At 45.1% G+C, this 22,600-nt stretch overlaps 1 protein-coding gene across 1 annotated transcript in view; it reads left to right on the top strand.

Moving 5' to 3' along the window:
- The window catches only part of LOC123398825 (beta-galactosidase 15), a 32,568-nt gene extending 10,660 nt beyond the window's left edge, over positions 1 to 21,908 (top strand). Inside the window, exons 6-19 of the mRNA XM_045093273.1 lie at positions 1,030 to 1,173; positions 1,261 to 1,349; positions 3,852 to 3,957; positions 10,936 to 11,023; positions 13,577 to 13,701; positions 15,442 to 15,639; positions 16,444 to 16,676; positions 17,069 to 17,184; positions 17,702 to 17,799; positions 18,319 to 18,429; positions 19,038 to 19,148; positions 19,360 to 19,568; positions 20,789 to 21,131; positions 21,552 to 21,908. Coding sequence (XP_044949208.1) covers positions 1,030 to 1,173; positions 1,261 to 1,349; positions 3,852 to 3,957; positions 10,936 to 11,023; positions 13,577 to 13,701; positions 15,442 to 15,639; positions 16,444 to 16,676; positions 17,069 to 17,184; positions 17,702 to 17,799; positions 18,319 to 18,429; positions 19,038 to 19,148; positions 19,360 to 19,568; positions 20,789 to 21,131; positions 21,552 to 21,695 — 2,115 coding nt within the window. The 3' untranslated portion in view covers positions 21,696 to 21,908. The remainder of the gene's footprint in view (positions 1 to 1,029; positions 1,174 to 1,260; positions 1,350 to 3,851; positions 3,958 to 10,935; positions 11,024 to 13,576; positions 13,702 to 15,441; positions 15,640 to 16,443; positions 16,677 to 17,068; positions 17,185 to 17,701; positions 17,800 to 18,318; positions 18,430 to 19,037; positions 19,149 to 19,359; positions 19,569 to 20,788; positions 21,132 to 21,551) is intronic.
- The last annotated feature ends 692 nt before the right edge of the window (positions 21,909 to 22,600 follow it).

The following is a 22,600-nucleotide window of genomic DNA, read 5'->3' as shown; positions in this document are numbered from 1 at the left end:
CGGCATCTCTCGCGGAGCGGAGCGCCGGGAGCGGCCTTTTGCCAACTCCATAATTTATCAATGGATCTCACTCCGCTCCGGCGCGGAGTCACGGAGCAGAGTGAATCTGAACGGGCCCTTAGTTTCTTGCTGACTCAGATGCCACGTGATGACACCCAGGACAATTTATCCATGTCAGCGCTACATGGCGCCATCCAAATGTCATGTCAGCACATCTCTGTCCCTCCTCATTTTTAGAACTCTGTCTTCTCTCTCTCTCTCTCTCTCTCTATATATATATATATATATATATATATGCTCTTTCTCCCCTGTGGCCCTTTCTCTCCCAATTTTCCCCAAATTGCAGACCAAGCACTAAGCTGATCTACATGTTCTTCCTGCTTGACAAAACCTTGCTGCTCGCAGCTCCGGATTGGTCTGCTTCTCCTGGTTGGGAGCATCACACAGATCATTCTCATGCCTCCAGAACAGATCTCAGCCTCCAGACTGAAGAGACACCCATTCGAAGACATTCAAAGATGGGCCAACAAAATCGATTGCGCAGTTACGTGCCTTGGTCACAGTCGATCACTGGGTTCCCCAAGTTAGGTGCCTTGGTGACCACCAATCGCTGGGTCCCCCAGAGTTAGGATTTGGGCTGGGCTTGGGTTGGGGAAAGTGAACAGAGACAGGTGTCCCAGGAGGGAGGGAGGTAGATGTGACGTGGATAAGTTATCCTGAACTTCTAATTGTCCACCACATGGCGTCTGAATCAGCATGAAACCACGCTAGACAGGATCAAGGTTATAAATTAAATCATTTAAAAAAAAGGTTATAAATTAAATGGTTTCGATTGTTGAAGTTCTAAAGTAGGAGTTGAAAATTGTAAGATGAGTGGACCTCTTTCTATCGAAAACCAACATATATGTGCAACAAACTTATATGAAGCTGACAAGGATGCTATATGTTAGTTGTGTTGCATGCATTAGAAGCAAACATGATTACACGACCTTTCTTCTTATTGGATATCCTTTGGAGATTCTTATATAGATTGAAAATGAATATGGGAATATTCAAAGCAAGTATGGTCAAGCAGGCAAGAGATATATGCAATGGGCAGCTCAGATGGCACTTGGGCTTGATACTGGCATTCCTTGGGTGATGTGCCGGCAAACTGATGCTCCGGAACAAATTGTAGGTGCTCTCACAACCTTGTGATAATTTCCACTAGTTTTGTTTACTATATGTAACAGAGTTCTGACTCAGTACTTTTTTTGGTAGCTTGATACTTGCAATGCATTTTACTGCGATGGGTTTCAGCCAAATTCTTACAATAAGCCAACGATATGGACTGAGGATTGGGATGGATGGTATGTGGTTTGTTCCTGGTTTCCTTCAGCCATTATTATGAATATTTAATGGCATAATCAGGTGCTATGTTGTGTGAACTGTTATAGTTGGGAGTATGGACCCGTGTGTTTAATCTACCCAAGATGAACATGACTTTAATACAATGGGGTTAGGCAGGAGGAGAACATCATATTTTCCTCCTTTAGATGTGGTGATTAGAAATGTCTACTACTCCATTCAGACATCAACATTTTTGAGGGTATGTTTGGCTTTACCCCAACCTTGCCCTACAAATATTTGGCTAGGGTTTATCTTCTGCTCGCTCATGAGTTGGGTGGCTAGAAAAAGAAACTAGAGTGGGCAAAGAGGCATTGGCATGATTTGTTTTTGGAAAACCATCCATAGAAAGACTAAATTTTTGGCCATAACCAAAAGATTGGTAGGGACAATTATCTTCACCATCCAAACACACCACAAATCACATCGATGTTTCAAATTTGAACCGCACCTTAGTTGAAATATGTTTCAGTCTGTCTGTGCCAAATATAAAAAAAGGGTGTGCCAAGTGCTGAAAGCTCCCACACAAGGTGGGTTATGGGGAAGGGAATTTCTAGACATCCTTACCCTTGCATAATAATTCTGCAAGGAGTCCGGTTCGAACATGCCTGGTGCACTGTGCCAGGCCACAAGTGGTGAGACTCTACCACTGTGCCAGGCCCGCCCTTCCTGTGCCAGATATCTGCGAATAAAATTCCTTTTTTTTGCAAGTATGGTGTAAAATGTTTTAATATCATAAGCAAAATTGTTGGATGATGATTAACATTGCATTTTTCACATTATTGGAAGCTCTTGAATTTCTTGTTGCTCCATGCATTACACCTAACATTTTGTACACAGAGAGTATACTGCATTAGTGCAGCAATATTTTTTATGATTTTGCTCCATTCATAATCCTTATATCTCAGGAATTTTCCAGCCACCCCTTGTGGGGAACAAAATCATAAAACATATTGCTGTCTAATGCAGTATACTCCCTCCATACAAAATGTAAGGTGTAATTTGATTTGCCAAGGCAAGGCTTTGATCAGCACTTGATTAACATGCGGTGCTAGCAGTCGTAAGCACTAACAAATACAAATCTAGTGATATCAATTTCATGTCGCATAAACGACATTTTTTTTCTCGAACATGGGCCCCACTGCATATCATTTTGTATTTTAGGGAAACATCAAGATTTTGCCAAATGAAGGGGAGCCTTGGCGCAGCGGTAAAGCTGTTGCCTTGTGACCATGAGGTCAAGGGCCAGAGTCCTGGAAACAGCCTCTTGCAGAAATGTAGGGAAATGTTTTGTACAAAAGACCCAAGTGGTCAGACCCTTCCCCGGACCCTGCGCAAGCCGGAGCTACGTGCACCAGGCTCCCCTTTTTTTTAATCAAGATGTCTCCAAATGTACAAGTCCAACTGCAAACGTATTACCGAACTACACAAACAAATAAATAAAAGGCAAGAGAGATCTGTGGAACACATTTTTAAGAACAACAAATATGGAACACGGAAGATAAATAAGCATAACTGCAGGGATAAACTGTACAGGTGTGCTGCTGTTCCAACATGCCTGGTCAGGTGATCTGGTGTGTATTAGGGAAATAGCAACTTGTATTCCCAGGTGGTCATACGCCAGTATATATACACGTACAAGTGGTACAATATGCAGAAAGTCCCTCATACAATGGGGAAGATACTGTTGAACTGTATAGGTGGCTTGCCTAGCCTTTTTTATAAATTCGGACTTTTGGTTGCATTGGCTAGTGCATGAAGCTTAACATGGTATCAGAGACCAAGGTCTTAGTTCAAGTCCCGCCTTTCGCAATTTTATCCAAAAATTGCTGCTACCCCCCTTTGTCCTCGTATAGGTAGGCCTTTTGAGCCATACCTTTGAGTCTATCCACATGTTGACTTTTCGCGTCACATGTGACGCGAGAGGGGGTGTTGAAGTGTATATGTGGATTGCCTAGCCCTTTTCATTAGTTTTCATTAGTTTGAACTTTTGATTGCGTTGGCTACTGCATGAAGCTTAACATATACAAAAGCTTAACATGTACATTTAACTCTTGACAGTGTGCACACAAACTACCTATTAAAAAAGAAATAGTTAGTGAAACTTTGTGTTAACGAATCAAAATACGACTTACATTTTGGGACAGAGGGAGTATTTTTTTCCCTGTATGCATGTGCATGATCGATCTTTCTTCCATGTATTTTCTTTAGCTTTAAAGCCAAAAAATTAAAAAGTCTGCTGAGTTCTATGGTTTGCTGTAGTAGCAGTCCGAATGTGTAACCATATTCACATGGATAAATAATGTCCCATGTTTGTCCATATGAATGATGTACCTAAACCAAATATGACTACCCTTCTGTTATATTTCTTCAAGAATTACTAATTAAACTATCTTTTAGTTTCAATGTTCTATTTGAAGATATATTCTTGTTCTCTGAAAACTGCAACCTGATGTATTGCGCAGGTATGCCGACTGGGGTGGACCATTACCTCATAGGCCTGCCGAAGACAGTGCTTTTGCTGTTGCTCGTTTCTACCAACGCGGCGGAAGTTTTCAGAATTATTATATGGTAAGATGTTCCTCCATAAGAGAAATAAGAAAGGGAAATTCTAAAAAATATCACTATCTCCAACAGAGAATTCAAACATCTACTTTATATGCACTTTGATCTGGCTGGGGAATCTGAATATGTTTGCACCCAAGGCTCTTAGTCTGATAACCCATATCACTGGCATATGCATATGACTCCAAAATTCGTTTGAATGGAGCCCTAGCTTCAGTCCTTCGAGCTGTAACATGTTGATGTATATATTAGTGATGTGTACATACCCCATTGTATAAGGGGTATCTTGCTTATTTCCCTACTCGTATCTCTATATATACATGTCCTTGGCCTTGGAGGAATACAAGTTGTTATTTTCCTAACATGGCATCAAAGCCCATAGTTTAGGGTTTCTCTCTCTCCACCGCACATGCAACTCATAGTGTCGCCGCACATAGATCGTTTTTCTCTTATCTTGGTATCATCTCTACTTTGATTTTCTATTGATTTCCTGATTGTGTTTGTGCCCTAGTTCCTCCGTCGCCCATCTCGATCCCAATTTTATCATCAATTCATCCACATTTGGTCGATTCACATCACCCACCGCAACACATTTGCTGGTGTCCGTAGTGGCATGCCATCTTACTCCCGCAGGCTGCCCTCATTGTACTCAACGCTACAGGTGGTCCCCACTTTTGTCCTAGTTCTTCTCGAGCCGCTTCTTATCATTTTTGAGAAAACGCAAAGGACCTTTGCGTTTCATTTTATTGGAAAGATAGAGTTTGTTTTACAGTCCTCCTAGGAGGCAGAATACAAGCATTCTAATGATACTTAGTGTACATCTCATGTCTGCGGTAGGATAACCCGAAGCCCGGCAGCACCAGCTCTTGCCCATAAGGTAGCCTCCTCTTTGATTTTCAACAGAAGTGCAGCAATTGAGGGTTGTGCCCTGTCAAAAACACAGTCGTTGCGGTGCTTCCATACCATCCAGGGCAGGACCTAATGCTCGACCTGCGCGCACGCGTTCATGCCACGCACGTTTGCCACTACTATCTGAAGGCCGTGATCCATAGACACGAGATCGACGGGCCTTGCGGCGCGACAAGGCTAAGCCGCGACAGTGGCGACGATGGGGTCAGAGGTGATCGACGCTTCATCGAGGCTAGGCGGAATCTCCCGGTCAACCAAAGCAGCAATGGCTGCCAGCACGGTCAGGGGGATGGGTGTGGCAAAGACCCCATCATAGGCACGCATCTCTGCCTGCGTGATCTTCTGGTTTATCCCGATGATGCCGAGTGTGTGCAACACTTGGACCTGCGCCCTTCTCTCCGCGGTCGGAGGAGCAGCTGACTGTGCAGCTTTGGCGGCCGATCGGCCGCGGTGCTGAGTGGGGGAGAAGATCAGTGGGCGATGTCGTGGTCGTCTCCCGGGCGCAGGGAGAGCAGCGTTCAGGTGCTTGGTGGCGGCCGTGAGGAACTCTCCCAGCGTGAGCGCTCGAGGCCTCGTCTTCCGCACCCCGGTGCGACGCATCATCACATGAGGCGAAGCGAACCTGCCAGGCGTTGGGTTTGCCGACGCGGGCGTGGGCTCGTCGTCAATCAGCTGCGGCGTGCGCGGTGTCTCGGCCACAAAGCTGGGCTCCAGGCCCAGTAGCCCAAGGGGCCCAAGCGGTGGTGTTGGCGTTGTGGCGTGGTCATCGGCTGGTGGAGTTGGGCCTTCACATGGGCTGTCTGCGTCGGGGCCAGCACCGGCCAGTGTGGCGGGAGAGGCACCGTTAGTACCGTCCTCCCGCGCCAGGCTGCGTGTGGACCGGTCTGCAGAAGCCTCCAAACCGGCAGCAGGGCGTGACACAGGCGATTTGCCGCTTTGTCCCGACACAGGATCAGTGCCAGGGGCACGGATTGGCTCCGCTGGCTGGGAGTCTGGCACCTCGCTGCAGGAAGGGGGGCCTCCTGATCCCGAGGCGCGCACTGGTTGGTCACAGCAGGGCTGGTCCCAGTGAACTCGCTCGAACCCGCGCTAGGCGACATGCAGTTTGAACCATCGCTGGTCCGGGCCGCAGTCGTGGGTGGGTTCGGGGCCAATGGGCGTTCACCAGCTGGCGGCGCCTCTGATCCTGTCGGGCGGGCCTCTGTTGGCTTGCCAGCTTTCGCAGGAGCAGCCACAGGGGGGCCCCCTTTCGCTGCCAGATTTGCTTTCCTCTTTTGGCAACACGACGAGGGTGCTGGGCCCCGCCACGCTGACCGGGCCAGGCCGCCATCTTCTTCCCCGCGTAGTGTACGGACGGCGGCGCTGCTGAGCGAGCAGAGGGCCAGTTGGAGATGGCCACCCCGTCAGCTCGAAGCGCACGACCTTCAGCGTGCCAGCCGTGGGAGTCGATTGCCATGCCATCAACACGGCCAGCCGGCGGCGCGTCAGTGCGGCGGCGTTTGCGGCCAGGCCCTGGGCCAGGGGCAGGGTCGTTGCTGGTTCCAGCCCCTCCATTGTCGTCGCCAGGGTCTGCGTCACCCCCAGCGTTACGGGCCACCGTTCTGTCCACCTCGGAGCGGGCAAGCGCGACGGTGAAGGGGTAGATGAGCGTGCGGACGGAGGGCGCGACGGAGGTAGAGCCGGAAGGGATGAGCTCGACGATCTCGAGCTCGTCGGAGCGGCGAATGTGGTTGGGGTTGTGGGTGCGTCCGGAGAGGCGGAACACGCTGAGATCGGCGCGAGAACGCGTGCGTGGGTGGAGGCGCTCAATCCATACGCTGGGTCCGAGGATATGCTTCGCCGTTGCGAGGTGCCAGGCGTGGGCGGGAATACCGCGGAGCTCGAGCTCAACGCGGTACTCGAACGCGCCGCAGCCGGCATGGGCGAGCTTGCTCCAGGGACGAATCGTGAGGGTGAAGTGCAGTCCTCGCACAAAGTGGTCGCCACGGAGTCGATCCATGGAATGCTGGGAGCCGAAGATGATGAGGAAATCCTTGGGATGGTGGGAGTGGATCGTGAAGTCACCTTCCTCGAGCTGGAACGAGCGATACATCACGCCGGCAACGTCCTCCAGGGTCACGCGCGGCCTGGTGCCCGTGATGGTGGCCACCAAGGCGCGGGACAGCACCACCTCCGCCTCCTCCATCTCGACGGAGCGAGCCATGATGATGCGAGCCATGATGATGCGCGCTGGCTCTGGGCCAGCGGCCATCGGCCCTGCCGGAGTTGGGGCAGGAGGGGGTGGGGCTGTGGCCTGGCGTGCAGGTTCTGTGCGCGGCGGAGGGCTAGGGCTTAGGGCTGGCGCGCAGGTGGGTATCGCAGTCACGGGAGACATGGCCGGAGATGAGGCATCGCCGGCATCTGACATCGTTGGGGCAGTCCCGCACCCTGTGGCGGTGTTCGAGGCAGCGGAAGCACAGGCCGGCAATCTCCTCCGGGGAGGGACTGCGCGGGCGTGGAGGGCTCGGCGCGGGCGTACGGCGAGGCCGCCGGCGGTTCTTGCGGCGGGGCTGCTGGAACCCGTCCGCGTCCACGACGACCTCGCGTCCGACGCGGTGCACCTCGGAGCGGGGTCCCAGGCGGGCCTTGGCGGGGAGCCTACCCGCAGCTGTCGCCGTGGCCGCCGCGGGGCCGGGCGCCGCCGGCTCGGCGGTGGCGAGGCGCAGCGGGGCCGCCGGCGTGCGCGCGACCTCGCTGTACGAGCGCGCCGAGGACTCACCGTCAGATTCGCCCCATCGGCGCTCGCCGGAGGAGACGCGGTCGCCGGAGCGGGAAGGGGAGGCGCTGGGAGAGGCCATGGAGGTGGGGGTGGGGGCCCCGCTTCTTATCATGATGATGTGTTCATCCGGGATGACAACATGCGATGGTAGGGGAGCTTGTTGCTCTTGAGCGCACTGGCGTGGCATCTTTCTTCCCTTCCTCCATATGGTCATCCCATCATTTGTAAGTGCGTCTGCATGGTTAAGACATCCTCCGATGATTCTCTTGAGAGCTACAAGGATTGTCTTGTGATGTGTGGTCAAGAAAATTCGGCTCCGAGAATTTGGGGCGGGAAAACACAATTTCAAGCTTGAAAGACGGTGGGAATGAAGAAAAGTTGTGCCAAATGTACGGAAAGGAAGGTAGATCAACTAGTATAGCAATAGATCCATGGATCAAAGCCAAACAAGCGCACTCAAACTTCTGAATCAAACCAAAATCAAGGTAGGGCTATTTTTGGTGGGATCTTTAGGAAAGAAAAAACAAAATTACAACTCGTTCATTTTGCAATTTAGTATAATTGACCCAGAGGACCCCTAAAGAAAACAAAACTACAACCCAACCCAAGAATTTAACAAAAAATACCCTGGATGCGAGCTGTAGAGTGCAATCTAGCCCATCTTATTCGAGACTTCAACATCTAACTGAAATCTCCATCATCGGGATGCTACCACTTTGTATGAGGACCTCTCTCTCGCTCTGCCGCTAGCGCTTGTCGGAGAAAAGATAACCGGGCAAGGAGTTCTTGCCGAATTGTCTCTCCCCTTTTGCATCTTGGCCGGTAGGAATAACAGAGGTGTTGCAACGAGTCGCTGGAGCTCCATAGGGCCACCCTTTGACCAGAACAGTCGACGCCGGAGCCGACAAGGCTGGCTGAACCAAAGGGCATTGTAGCTTCACTGCAGAACATCGTCGAGGATAAGCTTGCAGCTGCACTTCTCCGAATCCACCACCGGAGACCTACCTCCAACGCGACGGTCGTTCTGAAGAAGCCGAGAACAAACTCACCAATGTCTCCTCCTTCATCGTGGCAACTAAGAGAGCAAGGAGAGATCGCCCTCAACTTCATCCGATCTGTCCACCCCCTCACCCCAACAACTGCCATCCTCCATGGATAGCATGCTTGGGAAGAAGACGGCGACCACCGGATGGCGCTAGCAAGTGTCTATGGGGAGTTCCAAAGCGGCAAGACGCCGGATGCCACATGGGCAACACCTAACCTAATGTAGCATCACCACCCCTCCCGGCTGGCTACTGGGTATAAGGCCGCTATGCCCGACTACCACCTGGGATCTAGACTGGCCCACAGACCAATATTTATCTAGTCTATCAATCCTATTAACCCAAAATACTTGGGACGAGCCCTACCATAACTATTTACATGGGAGCTCTGAGCCCCCCTCTCATCTCCTGCCGGCGATGTTGTCGAAGAGGATCTGGGATCGTGTAGGTCCCAAGTTCTTCTAGACGACCTGGCGTAGGCAGCAAAATAAATCTCCCATATAACATGCAGCCCCTACGGGGTAGGTACACTTCTCAACTAGTTTTACAGTGTCGACAATGTTTTTCTTAATGGCTAGTCCCGTGAGGAGGCCTACATGCAGCCACCACCTGGGTATTCAGTTCCTGGGCACATGCTATGCCATTTTTGTGGCCTTCTACACTTCCTTGAACAAGCCACTTGTGCCTGGTTTGAGTGCTTCACCTCACTAGCCACTCGTGCCCAGTTGAGTGCCTGACCTCAGGTGAGCAGTTTCTTTGGTTTAATCTTGGTCCTCTTGGCTACTTTCTTGGGATTGAAGTTTCTTGTACCCAGATGGCTTCTTTATATTCCAAGAAGTACATTTAGGATCTTCTTGCTGGGGTTGCTCTTACAAATGAGCGTACTATTGAGACTCGGATGGAGCTCCGTATCCACCTTCGAGCTTTTGATGGTGATCCTCTTTCTAATCGGACGCGCAATCACCATCTTGTTGTGAGTCTTGTCAATCTTGCTTTCGCTCGTCCGGATATCTCCTATCGATTTCGTGTTTAGAGTCAGTTTGCCTTCGCTCCCTCTCAGGTTTGTTGGAATCACCTCCTTCGGCTTCTGCGATGTCTTCATGGAACTATCTCTCACCGTCTTTCTTTCCATGCTCCAGTTCCCTACAGCTTCAGGCATGTTCTTCGCTACTTGGGCTAGTGATCCTTCGGATTGAAGGTCGATTTCTGCTTATTGTGGCTTTCTTAGTGGTTCTATCATTGTGTAGAAGGCGAATAAATAGACAGCAGTTTCTCGTTTGAGTGCAGAGGCTAAGTTGTGAACTACAACTTTTTTGATACAAGAGGTGACTTTTTTACGTTAGTTATTTGAAGATTTTGGTGTTTCTGGCACTACATGACTCCTCTTTTGCCTGACAGTACATGTGCTATCAGCATTACTCGAGATCAGGTGAAGCATGAGCTCACCAAACATATCGGTCTGGATGCTTTTTATATGAGGTCGCAGGCAAATGATCAGGTTGTTGCACTTCACTATGTGCCTTTGGGGCTTTAGTTGGCAGACTTAAGGCATCGACTCTTGTTCAACACAACCGTTATATCTCCAAACTCGGTAACATTGATCCATCATGCGCTCGGGGGGGGGGGGGGGGGGGGGGGGGTGGGGGGTGGGGGGTGGGGTGGGGTAGGGGTTCAGATGTATATATATTAGAGCTGTGTATATAACCCATTGTATAAGATATTTCTTGTTCCTAAGCATGATTAAAACGCATCAACATGCAGCAGCAATGAGTAGTGATAATAAGACAAAAAGGGGAATTTCTCCTGATGGCAGTATGGTAATGTTCCTATTGGTTAAGGGGTTTGGGTGTAGTCTCTTGTAGGTTGCCTTGCAATCCAAGTCTGTAGCCCTTCCTCCGTAAAAAGTTATTGTAAACTTGTACAGTTAATATTCTTTGACTCTATCTTTTGAAATGTACACTTGTGCAGTACAATGAGCTCTGTTCAGTACAACTTACAGGTCTCATTTTTCTCAAGTTTCATAAGGCGAATCAAGTTCTGAGCATATTTCAAGTTTCAAAACAGTTATTTCAAGCAATGTAGTGTTCCTTGGTTCACATTCCCTTAGATGTTTGACAAATATTTATTCCAGCTTAATATCATAAGTTACATTCCATAGCCTTTTATTGGGTTGACTTAATTCTGGTACTTCTAGTAAAATGTCAGCCAATTGTTCATTTGTAGCGTGGAAATGTTTTACCATGAGTATGATGGTTCTAAATCTTTTGTTTGCAGTATTTTGGTGGAACAAATTTTGCCCGAACAGCTGGTGGTCCACTTCAGATAACAAGTTATGATTATGATGCTCCAGTCAACGAGTATGGTATGTGAAAATTTTTGTAAGTGCAAGACTTCGGAACTATAAAGATTTAATGTATTTTTTTGTTTTAACATATAAGAGGACTAGGACTTATGAGTACTTTGGCCTGTAACGCGCCTTGCTCATTTTGTCCTTGAAATAGTACTCCCTCCGTACCACGACAATAATTTTGGAACGGGGGAGTAATATGTAACGATCACTTCGTTAAAAGCATGATTTGTGCTTTTTGTGCTAGTGACTGATACCCTGAGCTGACTCTTCGCGTCTTAGGTGCATGACTTGTCGGCCAGTGTTTTGCTGTATGCGGACAAATTCGTCATCTTTTGCCACCCGAATACGACGAAGTTACTTATTGCTTGCAATTTGCTCGCGTTATTCGAGCACACATTAGGGTTGTACACCAACTTCGTGAAGTGCTTGGTGTTACCAATCACTGTTTCAAGGGGGAGGCCCTTGAGGCAGTTGTTGGCATACACGGCAGGCTACACTAGTGCAAAATAAAGAAATCTACCGTGAACGCCCAGGAACATGCTGCCGTTAGAGACCATGGGTTTACCACTAAACATGGATTCCTGTTTGCGGAAGTAGAGTCGGTGTAACATGTCGATGTAGAGTAGTTGTATTACCGTCTCCTTGTGGATCCCTCCAACGATTCCTCCAAGTGTTGTAGCTGCAACGCCTACAAGATATGCACACGTGTGGGATTAGCAATCTGCCGGTGCTTGGGCGGAAATGTGCTAACAACTCGGAACAACGGTCACGGAGGTGGAGATGCCATAGGGTTTCTAAAACCCTTGGGCAGGAGGTGGGTGACGTGTCAACCGTCAGGGTGTGCACGCCTCCCCATGCCCTCCTTTTATACGGGGCGACCCCCTCTTAGGGTTTGGGGCACCCTCCCTAATGGTCGAGACCCAATCAACTCAATCTTCTTTACATCCTTCGGGTCGAATCTGTTTTCAACTTTGGACCTTTAATTGTGTGACCCTTTAGGTTCATGCACGTTTGGTTTGGACATGACATGAGTACCCCTACTCGGTCACTAGTTGGTAGTGGCCCTAGCAGGATATGCCAACTCCTAAACACACATAAAGATTGAATCAGATCATAATGTTACATGTTAAGCTTCATGCAGTAGCCAACGCAACAAAAAGTCCGAACTGATGAAAAGAGCCAGGCAGTCCACATATGCACTTCAACACCCCCTCTCGCGTGTGACGTCAGAAATTAACATATAGACCCAGAGGTATGGCTCAAGAGGCCTATACGTGGACACAGAGGGGGCAACAACATTTTTTGGATAAATCTCGAAAGCTAGGACTTGAAACCAAAACCTTAGGCTTTGATGCCATGTTAAGCTTCATGCACTAGCCAACACGATTATAACTGTGAACTAATGGAAAGGCTAAGCAATCCACATATATACTTCAAAAACCACTCTCACGGGTGACGCGGGAAGTCAACACGTGATAGACTCGGAGGTATAGCTCAATAGGCCTATACGTGGACGCAGAGGGGGCACCAACAATTTTAGGATAAATTATGAAAGCCAAGACTTGAACTCAAGACCTTAGGCTTTGATACCATGTTAAGCTTCATGTACTAGCCAACGCAGCCAAAAGTCTGAACTGATGGAAAGGGCTAGGCAATCCACATATAGACTTCAACACAAATAACCCCTTATAACAACGAGGAATAGCACCAGCTGTACACGAAACTAGAATATATCTCTAGCAAAGCTCTTTGCCTCTCCGAATACCATTTCGTGGCGGTGAATGATGGATGAGCAGTAAAGTTTCAAGTCCTTTTATAACACTCTCTTCCAGGGGTGATTGTTTCGAGTTCTTGGAGGCTGAACTAGAAATTGTGGGGCCATCCACACCGAAGTTCTTCATTTTGATTGCAAGCTAGTATCGGTCCCACACCACTGAGAGACTTGCATGACGTGGACTTCAGCATGCTCTAAGATGTGTGCTTTGCGACCAATCAGTGGAGACCATGGGCCACCTCCTCACTGGCTGCTCCTTCTTGTGCACTCTGGCACGATATGTTTGTGGATTTTCTACTGTCCAGCCCTGCTGCCTGGTTTAGCATCATCGATGTGTGGTAGTAGGTTGTCCAATCCGTCCCCAATGCTGCGACGATGGGCACCTCTTCGGTGATCATGCTCACGGTTGGTGGATTAGCGCAATGCGGGGCATGAAAGTAGAGGTAGTGGGTCTTGAGGTGCTTGATCCAATGGTGCCTAGCTCCTAGGAATGTGTTGTATATTTGGTTGTGGCCCTTCTTTGGGCTTGCATGTAGCTATTTTTTTTTCTATCAATGCATTGAGACAAAAAACTTTTTGCGTTTTCTTGAAAAGAAGCATGGTTGTGGTGAACCTTTACCATTTTAGCATTTCTTCATTCAATGGTATCATGTGGGTGCTTTATTGTAACAACGTGATAAATGTGTATATCATCAAGTGATTTAAGAGTAGGCATCTGATTTATATCTTAGTATTTGGGTGTATAAAACATCAGAGTTACTATTCAGAATGGATGGTATTATTATTTTCAGGTTTCTTAAGGCAGCCTAAGTGGGGACATCTGAAAGATCTACACACAGCTATCAAACTTTGTGAACCAGCTCTCGTTGCAGTGGATGGCTCACCTCAATATGTAAAGTTAGGATCAATGCAAGAGGTTTGTTGCCAATTTCTTGCTTTTAATTTCATAAACTATGTATATGTTGAAGTATATGTGGATTGCCCAACCTTCTTCATGAGTTCGGAGTTTGGTTCTACTGTGCATGAAACTTGGTATCAGAACCAAGAGGTCTTGGTTCAAGTCTTGGCATTTGCAGTTTTGAATATAAATTGTTGGCCCTCTTTCTGCCCACGTTTAGGACTTTTCGAGCCACACATGAGCAGGGCTATTGGAGTATGTGTGGATTGCCCAACCTTCTCATGAGTTCGGACTTTTGATTCTACTGGCTGGTGCATGCAAATAGTCTAAACCTTGTATTATATTGGTTATAGGAACGGGTAACCTATTGTCCCTTGACTTGTCATGTGGGGCATCCCCGATAGGTGCAGGAGGTCGTATGTTACCAGATGCATGCAATAGCCGCTAAATGAAAAGATTAGTTGTATCCTCTTAGTTTGGCAAGATTTTATTTCATGTAGTTTATTTACACGTCTTGTTAGTAATATTCCATGTTTGTTTGGATTATGCCTTAAGTCCTGTGACGTTGGCTATATAATGCTTACCTCTCGTCTCCTTTTAATCGAGCAATAAACCAATCTACTACCCCCCACCCCCCCCCCCCCCATGTTACTTCTTCCCCTGCCTATGATGTGCGACAACCCCTCTCCTACTAGCGCCACACCAGAGAGGTCTAGGGGTTCAGCCTCTTGTTGTGGCTACCCTCTCCGCCTCTGGCCTCATGGAAATACAATTGCATATTTCCTCACAATTATTTTATAATTAGAAGCTAACAGTCTCACTTCTTAGGTAATATAATTGCAATCAAGATATATCAACATAGCGCGTGGGAATACTTTACCCCATGAACTTGGAATATGCAATGGACTAATCCATCAACTTAGCTTTTGGGTTCACTTTGGTCCAAACTGAGGCGCGCCAGGCTAATCTTGCCCACATGGCATGCCATTTCTGGCTACTCACACACATCCCATGCTTGTGAGGACTTTGAATCTTCGGGCGCCTCGTACTTTTTTCGATCAGGACTCCCAATTTTTGGCAATCGTTACCAGTGCCTCCATTCTGTTCTTCTCGTCAAGCTATGCACAGCTATTGAGGAGGCGGCGAACTGCGGCAACGGTGTGGAGGATTTGGACGCCAGCGACTTTAAGAGTAACGAAGATGGAACCTTGACGTCAATGAGCCGGCGGCACACACCAAATCACGACAACATTGACCCGTCGAAGTCTTATATGCATCGTGTGTGGAGGCTTAACCAAAAAACTCACGGAATACCCCAAATAATCATAAATTGATTAATGGTTGCCTGCAAATGGAAGCCCCCCCTCCCCCCGCGCGGACCATCTACGAGGAGCAGAGAAGGAGAGCCTGCCGTCGCCCCCAGGTCAGCAGAGAGGAAATTCGGGCACTAGGGTCTTGAAGAGGGAATATTTAAGAGATGGCCCTTAGGGGTATGAATCATACACAGGTCAGCGGGGGCCTGGCCCCCAACGATCGCCCCATCAGTGGCTATATTCAAATCCTGGCTCCACCACTAGGTCAGGTAGGTATTTGGTAATTTACAAGCCTGACAGAGGCACGGGAGTGCGCACACATGTGCAATTTGACACGCCGCACGCCGCAGTGGACAGATTGGTTTAAGTGTTTGCGTGCACCAAGTTCACGTATCTCCAGTGCAATTGCTTCTTAATACTTCGCTTACCCTCTTGTTTAATTCAGGCACATGTATATTCCAATGGAAAAGTTCAAACAAACAGAAGCATGGCAAGAAATGGACTGATTTGCTCCGCTTTTCTTGCCAATATTGATGAGCATAAATATGCATCTGTCTGGATCTTTGGTAAATCTTATAATCTGCCACCATGGTCTGTGAGCATACTGCCAGATTGTGAGAATGTGGCTTTCAATACTGCACGCGTGAGTAATATCTAACTGTGCATATTATTTCTTTCCTATGTTGGTATGAGCACAATGTTTGTTTTATCTAGTTGCATCTGAATGCATGTCATATTGTATTAGAAGAAGACTGCCAAAATAGTGGAAACATTTAGAACATGTACAAGGCACTCAAATGAAGGCTAAAAGGGAAAAGCAGGAGCCAAAAACTAAGAAACAGGAAACTCAAACAGGCCACAACAACTGCTGCTTAGGCAGGCTGAGCATGCATGGTTGCCGCAGCAGGTGGCTGTGCAAGCAGAGGTGTCTCTAGAAGTGTGATCGGCCATAGTTTCTGTATTCAGCTGGAGGCTGTTCCTTGTTCATGACAAAACATGCCTAATTAATAATTCTGTAATTATTCTCAGGATTATTGGAATCTCATTTATATACACAAAGGATAACCCTACAATCTCACCTATCCTCAGGATCACAAAATACCAAATTGTTAAACATGAGAGTTTCTAGGTTCGAACTTTTAATAGCTTAAAAATTTAATCACCAGCAACAATGTTTTCAGAGGTTTAGAAACTACTTGGGTGAACTTATTTTTGTCATCAGAATCTCTAACCTTGTATCAGACTTACTTTATTTGATTATTCGTGCATTTCCAAGTTTACAGTCATGTTAGGAAATATGGATGGCTGTAATTGTTTGTATCTGAATTAGATGTCCCACATGAAACATGCTGGGTAAATCTCACTGAACTGTTTTTTTTTTTTTTTTTTTTTTTTTTTTTTTTTTGCATTTCTGGTGCTTCTTAACTGTTTACTCGTCATCTTTCAGGTAGGTGCACAAACTTCGGTTTTTACGTTTGAATCTGGGTCCCCAAGTCATTCAAGCAGACATAAGCCTAGTATTTTATTACCTGGGGTTGGTGGGTCTTATTTCTCGGGTACTTGGTGGACTTCTAAAGAGATCATTGGTACATGGGGTGGTGAAAGCTTTGCTACCCAGGGAATATTAGAGCACTTGAATGTAACAAAGGACACATCTGACTACCTGTGGTATACTACCAGGTGAATGTTGACGTATATAAGCTGTTGGAGCGTATATAATTTTGTGTGCTTACATTCTGTAGGGAACAAACTACCAGTATTCTCTTCTCTAGTTAGCCAATGACTAGTTGGGCTGGGTTCTCTACTTGGAGGCTGAATTGAGAAATACCTTAATATACATTTTTCTGGAAATTTACATGTTTGTAGATTTTCAAAATGATATAGTTTGCTTGACTACCTGCATCCGCTATTGGGTTGCAATAGATCTGCTGTGCCTTCAGAATGCTTGATCAGTATGCAGTTTGATTGTCATGTAGTTCACATTCTGATTCTGTTGATAACGCACTCTTTATATTGTGAGGATTTAATATATATATATATATATATATATATTTTTTTTTTGGATTTAACAGTGTAAACATTTCGGATGAGGATGTTGGATTTTGGAGTTCAAAAGGGGTTCTTCCTGCACTAAAAATAGACCAAATTCGTGATGTAGCTCGTGTGTTTGTAAATGGAGAGCTTGCAGGTATTTATTTGGGACTGTCAATCTACATAAAAATGATTACTTATTTGCTGACATCCTGTTTATGTGCAAAAAATGTATCCTACACTAGATCATAGTCATCAGTTCCGTGGTGCTAATGGTCAAATTATTCAATTCCTAATTGTGGTAGTAATGGACCACCTATTTCAAGTAAACAAGTTTATGGATTCAAATTGAGATATTTTTGTTGTTTAATTTTACTAACCCCGTTATGAGAACTGTGTACATTCGGTGCAGTTCAACATTAGTTAGTACTTCGTGCTTGTTATATGCTTTAAATAGTTGAACCACCTGTTTTTAGCTTCCATTCTATAAATATATTTGTGTATTACAAACACAGATTATCACTGGTAAAAAACTTTGGTCTTGGTTAGCTACAAGCAAGTAACTTGCTTATTTTTGTTTGAAACATAGTATGACATGCTCTGGTGTTAATGTTTTTGTGGCAATGCATAGATGAAAGATTCATTTGTTCATAATGGAATCTTTCAATATGAAGGTAGTCAAGTTGGTCACTGGGTGTCACTCAAGCAACCGGTTCAATTTGTTCAAGGTCTTAATAAGCTGACATTGTTGTCAGAAATTGTTGGCTTACAGGTATTTCGTAATTTTATGATGCTTTTCAGCTAAATAATATTATTTATAGCATTTGAGAGATCAGGCGTACATAATTATTGCCTCAAAACATCTGGGCACTCACATGTAATAAATAATTAGCAACCATGACACTTAGTCCAGCAATTGGGCTTATGCTTTCTTGGTTAAGTTTGTGGTGTGTCCTTCGCGGCTAGGGTTCAACTCCCATTAGGAACGAATTCCGATGTCTCATGGTTGTTCTACCTTAATGACAATTCCATGGTGCTCCTCTACTGCTGGACTCATCTTTTGTTCTCGTATTATACCTATGTTGAAACTGTGGGGTTGAACATATAACAGGTGAAATAAATTCTCAGTTACATTGAAGTGAGCTACTTGTATGCTGTGCATGCATGTGATGCTATCGTCTTCATTTAGCTAGCTGTATGTTTTTGTTCTGTTATATATGCATGTATGATCGTCAACCACAAAACGTGATACATTATTTGATGTTTCATATTGTCTTGGACAACCGCAAAGAATTATGGTGCTTTCTTGGAGAAGGATGGAGCTGGATTTAGAGGTCAAGTAAAACTCACTGGATTGCCCAATGGGGACATTGACCTGACTCATTCCGTTTGGACATATCAGGTAAAGCATTGGAATTTTCAGCCACACTTACTTCTACTTTGTTCATACTTTGATGCAGGCATGCAGACTTTGCATTGAGTATCATAGATGCTCAAACTATTCTGGGGGACTCCCTTAGGTCCTGGATCTTTAATCATCGTCTGGGTCCTGGAAGTGCAATTACTCATGCTAGATACTAGAATGGACTTCCGGGATCCAGATGACTATCTTTAAAGTAACATGGCCTCGTGAAACTCCGAAAATAGTTTAACGACCTACAATGCACTTCACTCTTTTACATTAGATTTTTAAAGATACTAGAATACTGTACTAGTATTCTTCTGACACACATGACAAGTAGTCCAAAACCATCCATATAGTTAGACCGAATTTACTGGCTAACTACTGAAAATATAACCAAAAAATTACAGCTTAGTTTGGTAGTGAAACTGCGACAGTTCTTCCATCTTTTGTTCTCCACCAAAGGAAATGTTGCATACAGCATTTCTTACCATGTGTTCTTTACTTATTATTGTCCCAAGTAGGCTTCTGGAGTTGCCATGGACTTAAAATATTTTATCCTGATATGAGCATAACATGCACATGTAAGATGTATATTTAAAATGCAGGTGGGGCTGAAAGGCGAGTTTTCTATGATTTATGCTCCTGAGAAGCAGGCATGTGCTGAGTGGAGTAACATGCAGATTGATGATACACTGTCACCCTTTACATGGTACAAGGTAAGTTGGCTTTCACCTCCATAAACATGTATTAGTTCCTTAGTGATTTCCATCATTTCTAGCGCTAGCATGGACATGTCTTTCATATAACTTTTACCTATCCAGCTCAAGCCAATCTTTATCTAAACCCATCGAATGTATTTCAAATTTTACTGCAAGATCATGCAATCTGCACATTTGTTGTCTCTTAACTACTGTTTTCTATATGCAGACCATGTTTGATGCCCCTAAAGGTACCGACCCTGTTGCCATCTATCTTGGGAGCATGGGAAAGGGGCAGGCTTGGGTGAATGGGAATTTAATTGGACGCTACTGGTCAATAGTAGCGCCAGAATCTGGGTGCCCATCTACATGCAACTACCCAGGAGCGTATAGTGAGAGCAAATGTCAATCAAACTGTGGAATGCCGACACAAAGCTGGTATTAAGATAGTATATCTTTGTATAAGTCATTGCATGGTGGCCATGATTCTCTTTTATATTTGTCTATTCTTTATGTCTATATTTATCATATCTGTAGTGTAAGCATTACAAGTAGATAAGCCACTAATTGGAACTCTAAAGCGATGATACAATATTGATAGAGATACGAGTAGTCAAGGAATTTCATCATATTTTTAGTTACATAAAATAAACTCCCTCCGTCCTTATTTACATGCCGTGTATGATTTCGAGGTTCGACGTTGACCATCAATTTGACCAATATGGTTTATGTATCATAAAAAGTTATACCATTCAATTTGTATTGAAATACTCCCTCCGTCCCATAATGTAAGATGTTTTTTGACACTAGTGTATTGTCAAAAAACGTCTTACATTATGGGACGGAGGGAGTAGTTCCCTTGGACACCCGGGCCGGTGATATGTCCGGGATACACCCGTATGCTATCCTCTTCAGAGAGGGTATACCTGCTGACCGACAAATCCCGTCCCAGCAATTCTGTACACGACAGGGCTGCCCGAGGGTGTTCGCATTGATGTCGAGCTTCAATGACCGTCCGCCACCTCCTTTGCCTAGGCCTGTCACTGATAGGCATTTCCCCCTATCGACGTCACCACACTAGCGGACTAGCTTCTGGACCCACAAGGCTGTGACGAGATTTTATCCACACAAAAACTGTGACGAGATTTGTGTTCCGGGTCACCGGTGATCGTGGCTCTTTATCGAGTCTGACAACTTCGACGAGGATAGCTCACCCAAGGTCTCCTGGGATTCAGTTGAAGAGTTACTGCTCCACAAGCTGTTTTTCGAGAGGGGAGAGATGTTTTGTTGGCCGGCGCATCAAACGTGAGTTTAGTGAGTTTGTTCATTTCAGTCCAGTGAGTTTAGAGATCATGTTGGAGGAATAGAGTTACAGCTTGTCGAACAAGTCTTGTCTACTACATAATGGGGCGACCCTATCAATAGAGAAGAACATTGTCGTTTACTTTATCTGCTTACAATGATTAGGGTTATGTCAGTAGCAGATCCTTCCATAGCCCCTATTGATGGAATGTGATCAGTCTACTCTATACTCTTATGATTGGATTCATTCAATAAGATTATTAGTTTATTTCAGTGTGCTTTTTTGTTTGCAAAACCAGCCTTTTACTGTGACACAACCATTTTTTATATTCTCAAACCTTGTTATTTCCAATCAGGTACCACATACCACGAGAATGGCTGCAGGAGTCGGACAATCTTCTGGTATTGTTTGAAGAAACAGGGGGTGACCCCTCGAAGATATCACTGGAGGTTCATTATACCAAAACAATCTGCTCAAGGATATCAGAAAGTTATTATCCTCCCCTTTCTGCTTGGTCACGCCTTACCAGTGGTCATGTCTTGGTTGATACTATAGCACCAGAACTGCGCTTACGGTGTGATGATGGGCATTTGATCACTAAGATTACATTTGCGAGCTATGGAACTCCGTCAGGTGGTTGCCAGAACTTCTCCATAGGAAAGTGCCATGCTTCAAGTACTCTTGCCTTGGTATCAGAGGTAAGCTGACAAGTCACGACTGCTAAACCTAGTATATGTCTAGTGATTCTAATGGACGAATGCGAGAGCACCTTTTTAATTTCACGCACTCATGTGCATCAGTCATAAAAAGTGTTTGCAAAATTCTAATGGACAAATGCGAAAGCACCTTTTTAGTTTCCCACACTCATGATCATCAATCAGTGTTTGCAAAATTGTTAATAAAGAAGAAAATGAAAGATTTAGAGGGATTAGTTTATCGAGAAATTCACCCTTTTATGTTTCTTATTAAGATAAATCTTGGACCGACATGTTCAGCGATTACGCTATTTTTTTATTCAGACTGTTAGATAAGACAGATGCATGAAGTATATTCACTAACTTGATGCAAATCTAAATATCTATCAGATGTCATAATATAATTGTTTGACTCGTTTCCAGGCGTGCGTGGGCAACAGCGAATGCACAATCAGTGTTTCGAACGATATATTTGGTGATCCATGCCCACGAGTTGTCAAGGATTTAGCAGTTGAGGCTGAGTGCTCGCCGTCATCAGCCACCAAAGAAGCTCGAGACGAGATGTGATGTGGAATTCTCGTGACAAGCTGGTGCAAGGGAGCGTTTCGCTCGATCCATAGTTGTTCGTGGTGTTGGTGTAAAGATAATCCTACTAGTGAAGAAATAAGGACAGCAAAACAAACAAACAAACAAACACATACCACCCCTATTGTGCCATCCTTGTACCATTGTTTGTTACTGGAGATTTGATTTGATTAATGGTGAACTACACTTCGGAAATGATCTCTGTGGGCCGCCCTGCAGTCCTAAACATGATGCGAAAAATGTAGATTTGATTTCATTAACGAAACCGATCTGATCAGAAAAACTATAAGATCGATCAGCCATGCAAGAGACTGGAGATCCCGAAGGCATTTTCTATTTGGCGCCACAAGCGTTAGTTAACATGCATTTTTGTTAATTGGCGTTAGTTAACGTGCATTTTTGTTAATTGGCGTCAGTTAACATGCATTTTTGTTAACTGATGCCTGTGGCGTTCGAACTGGGCCGGCCGAGACACGTGTGACTTGTTTTCTGAAATTCGATGAACTTATTTGAATATCGATGATTTTTTTTTCAACGAATACTTTTTAAGATTGATGACTTTTTTTGAATATCGATGAACTTTTTTGAAATTTGATGAACATCTTTTTGAAAACAGATGAACTTTTTCAAGATTTATGAACTTTTTTTCAGTTAAATGAACTTTTTTTAAAAATACAAGAATATTTTTGATTTTTCTTCAAATTTATTGAACTTTTTAAAAATTTAATGAACTTTTCCTAAATTGGATGAACTTTTTTTCATTTTCAATAATCTTTTTTTCAAATTGATGAACTTTTTTAAACATTGATGAACTTTTTGAAGGTATGAACTTTTTTTCAAATGGATGAACCTTTTTTCTTTAAATCTTGTGAACTTTTTTGATTTTA

The sequence above is a fragment of the Hordeum vulgare genome, chromosome 5H (assembly GCF_904849725.1).
Source record: "Hordeum vulgare subsp. vulgare chromosome 5H, MorexV3_pseudomolecules_assembly, whole genome shotgun sequence".
Lineage (NCBI taxonomy): Eukaryota > Viridiplantae > Streptophyta > Magnoliopsida > Poales > Poaceae > Hordeum > Hordeum vulgare.
Note: the sequence above shows the minus strand (reverse complement) of the source record. Positions and strands in the feature narration are given on the sequence as shown.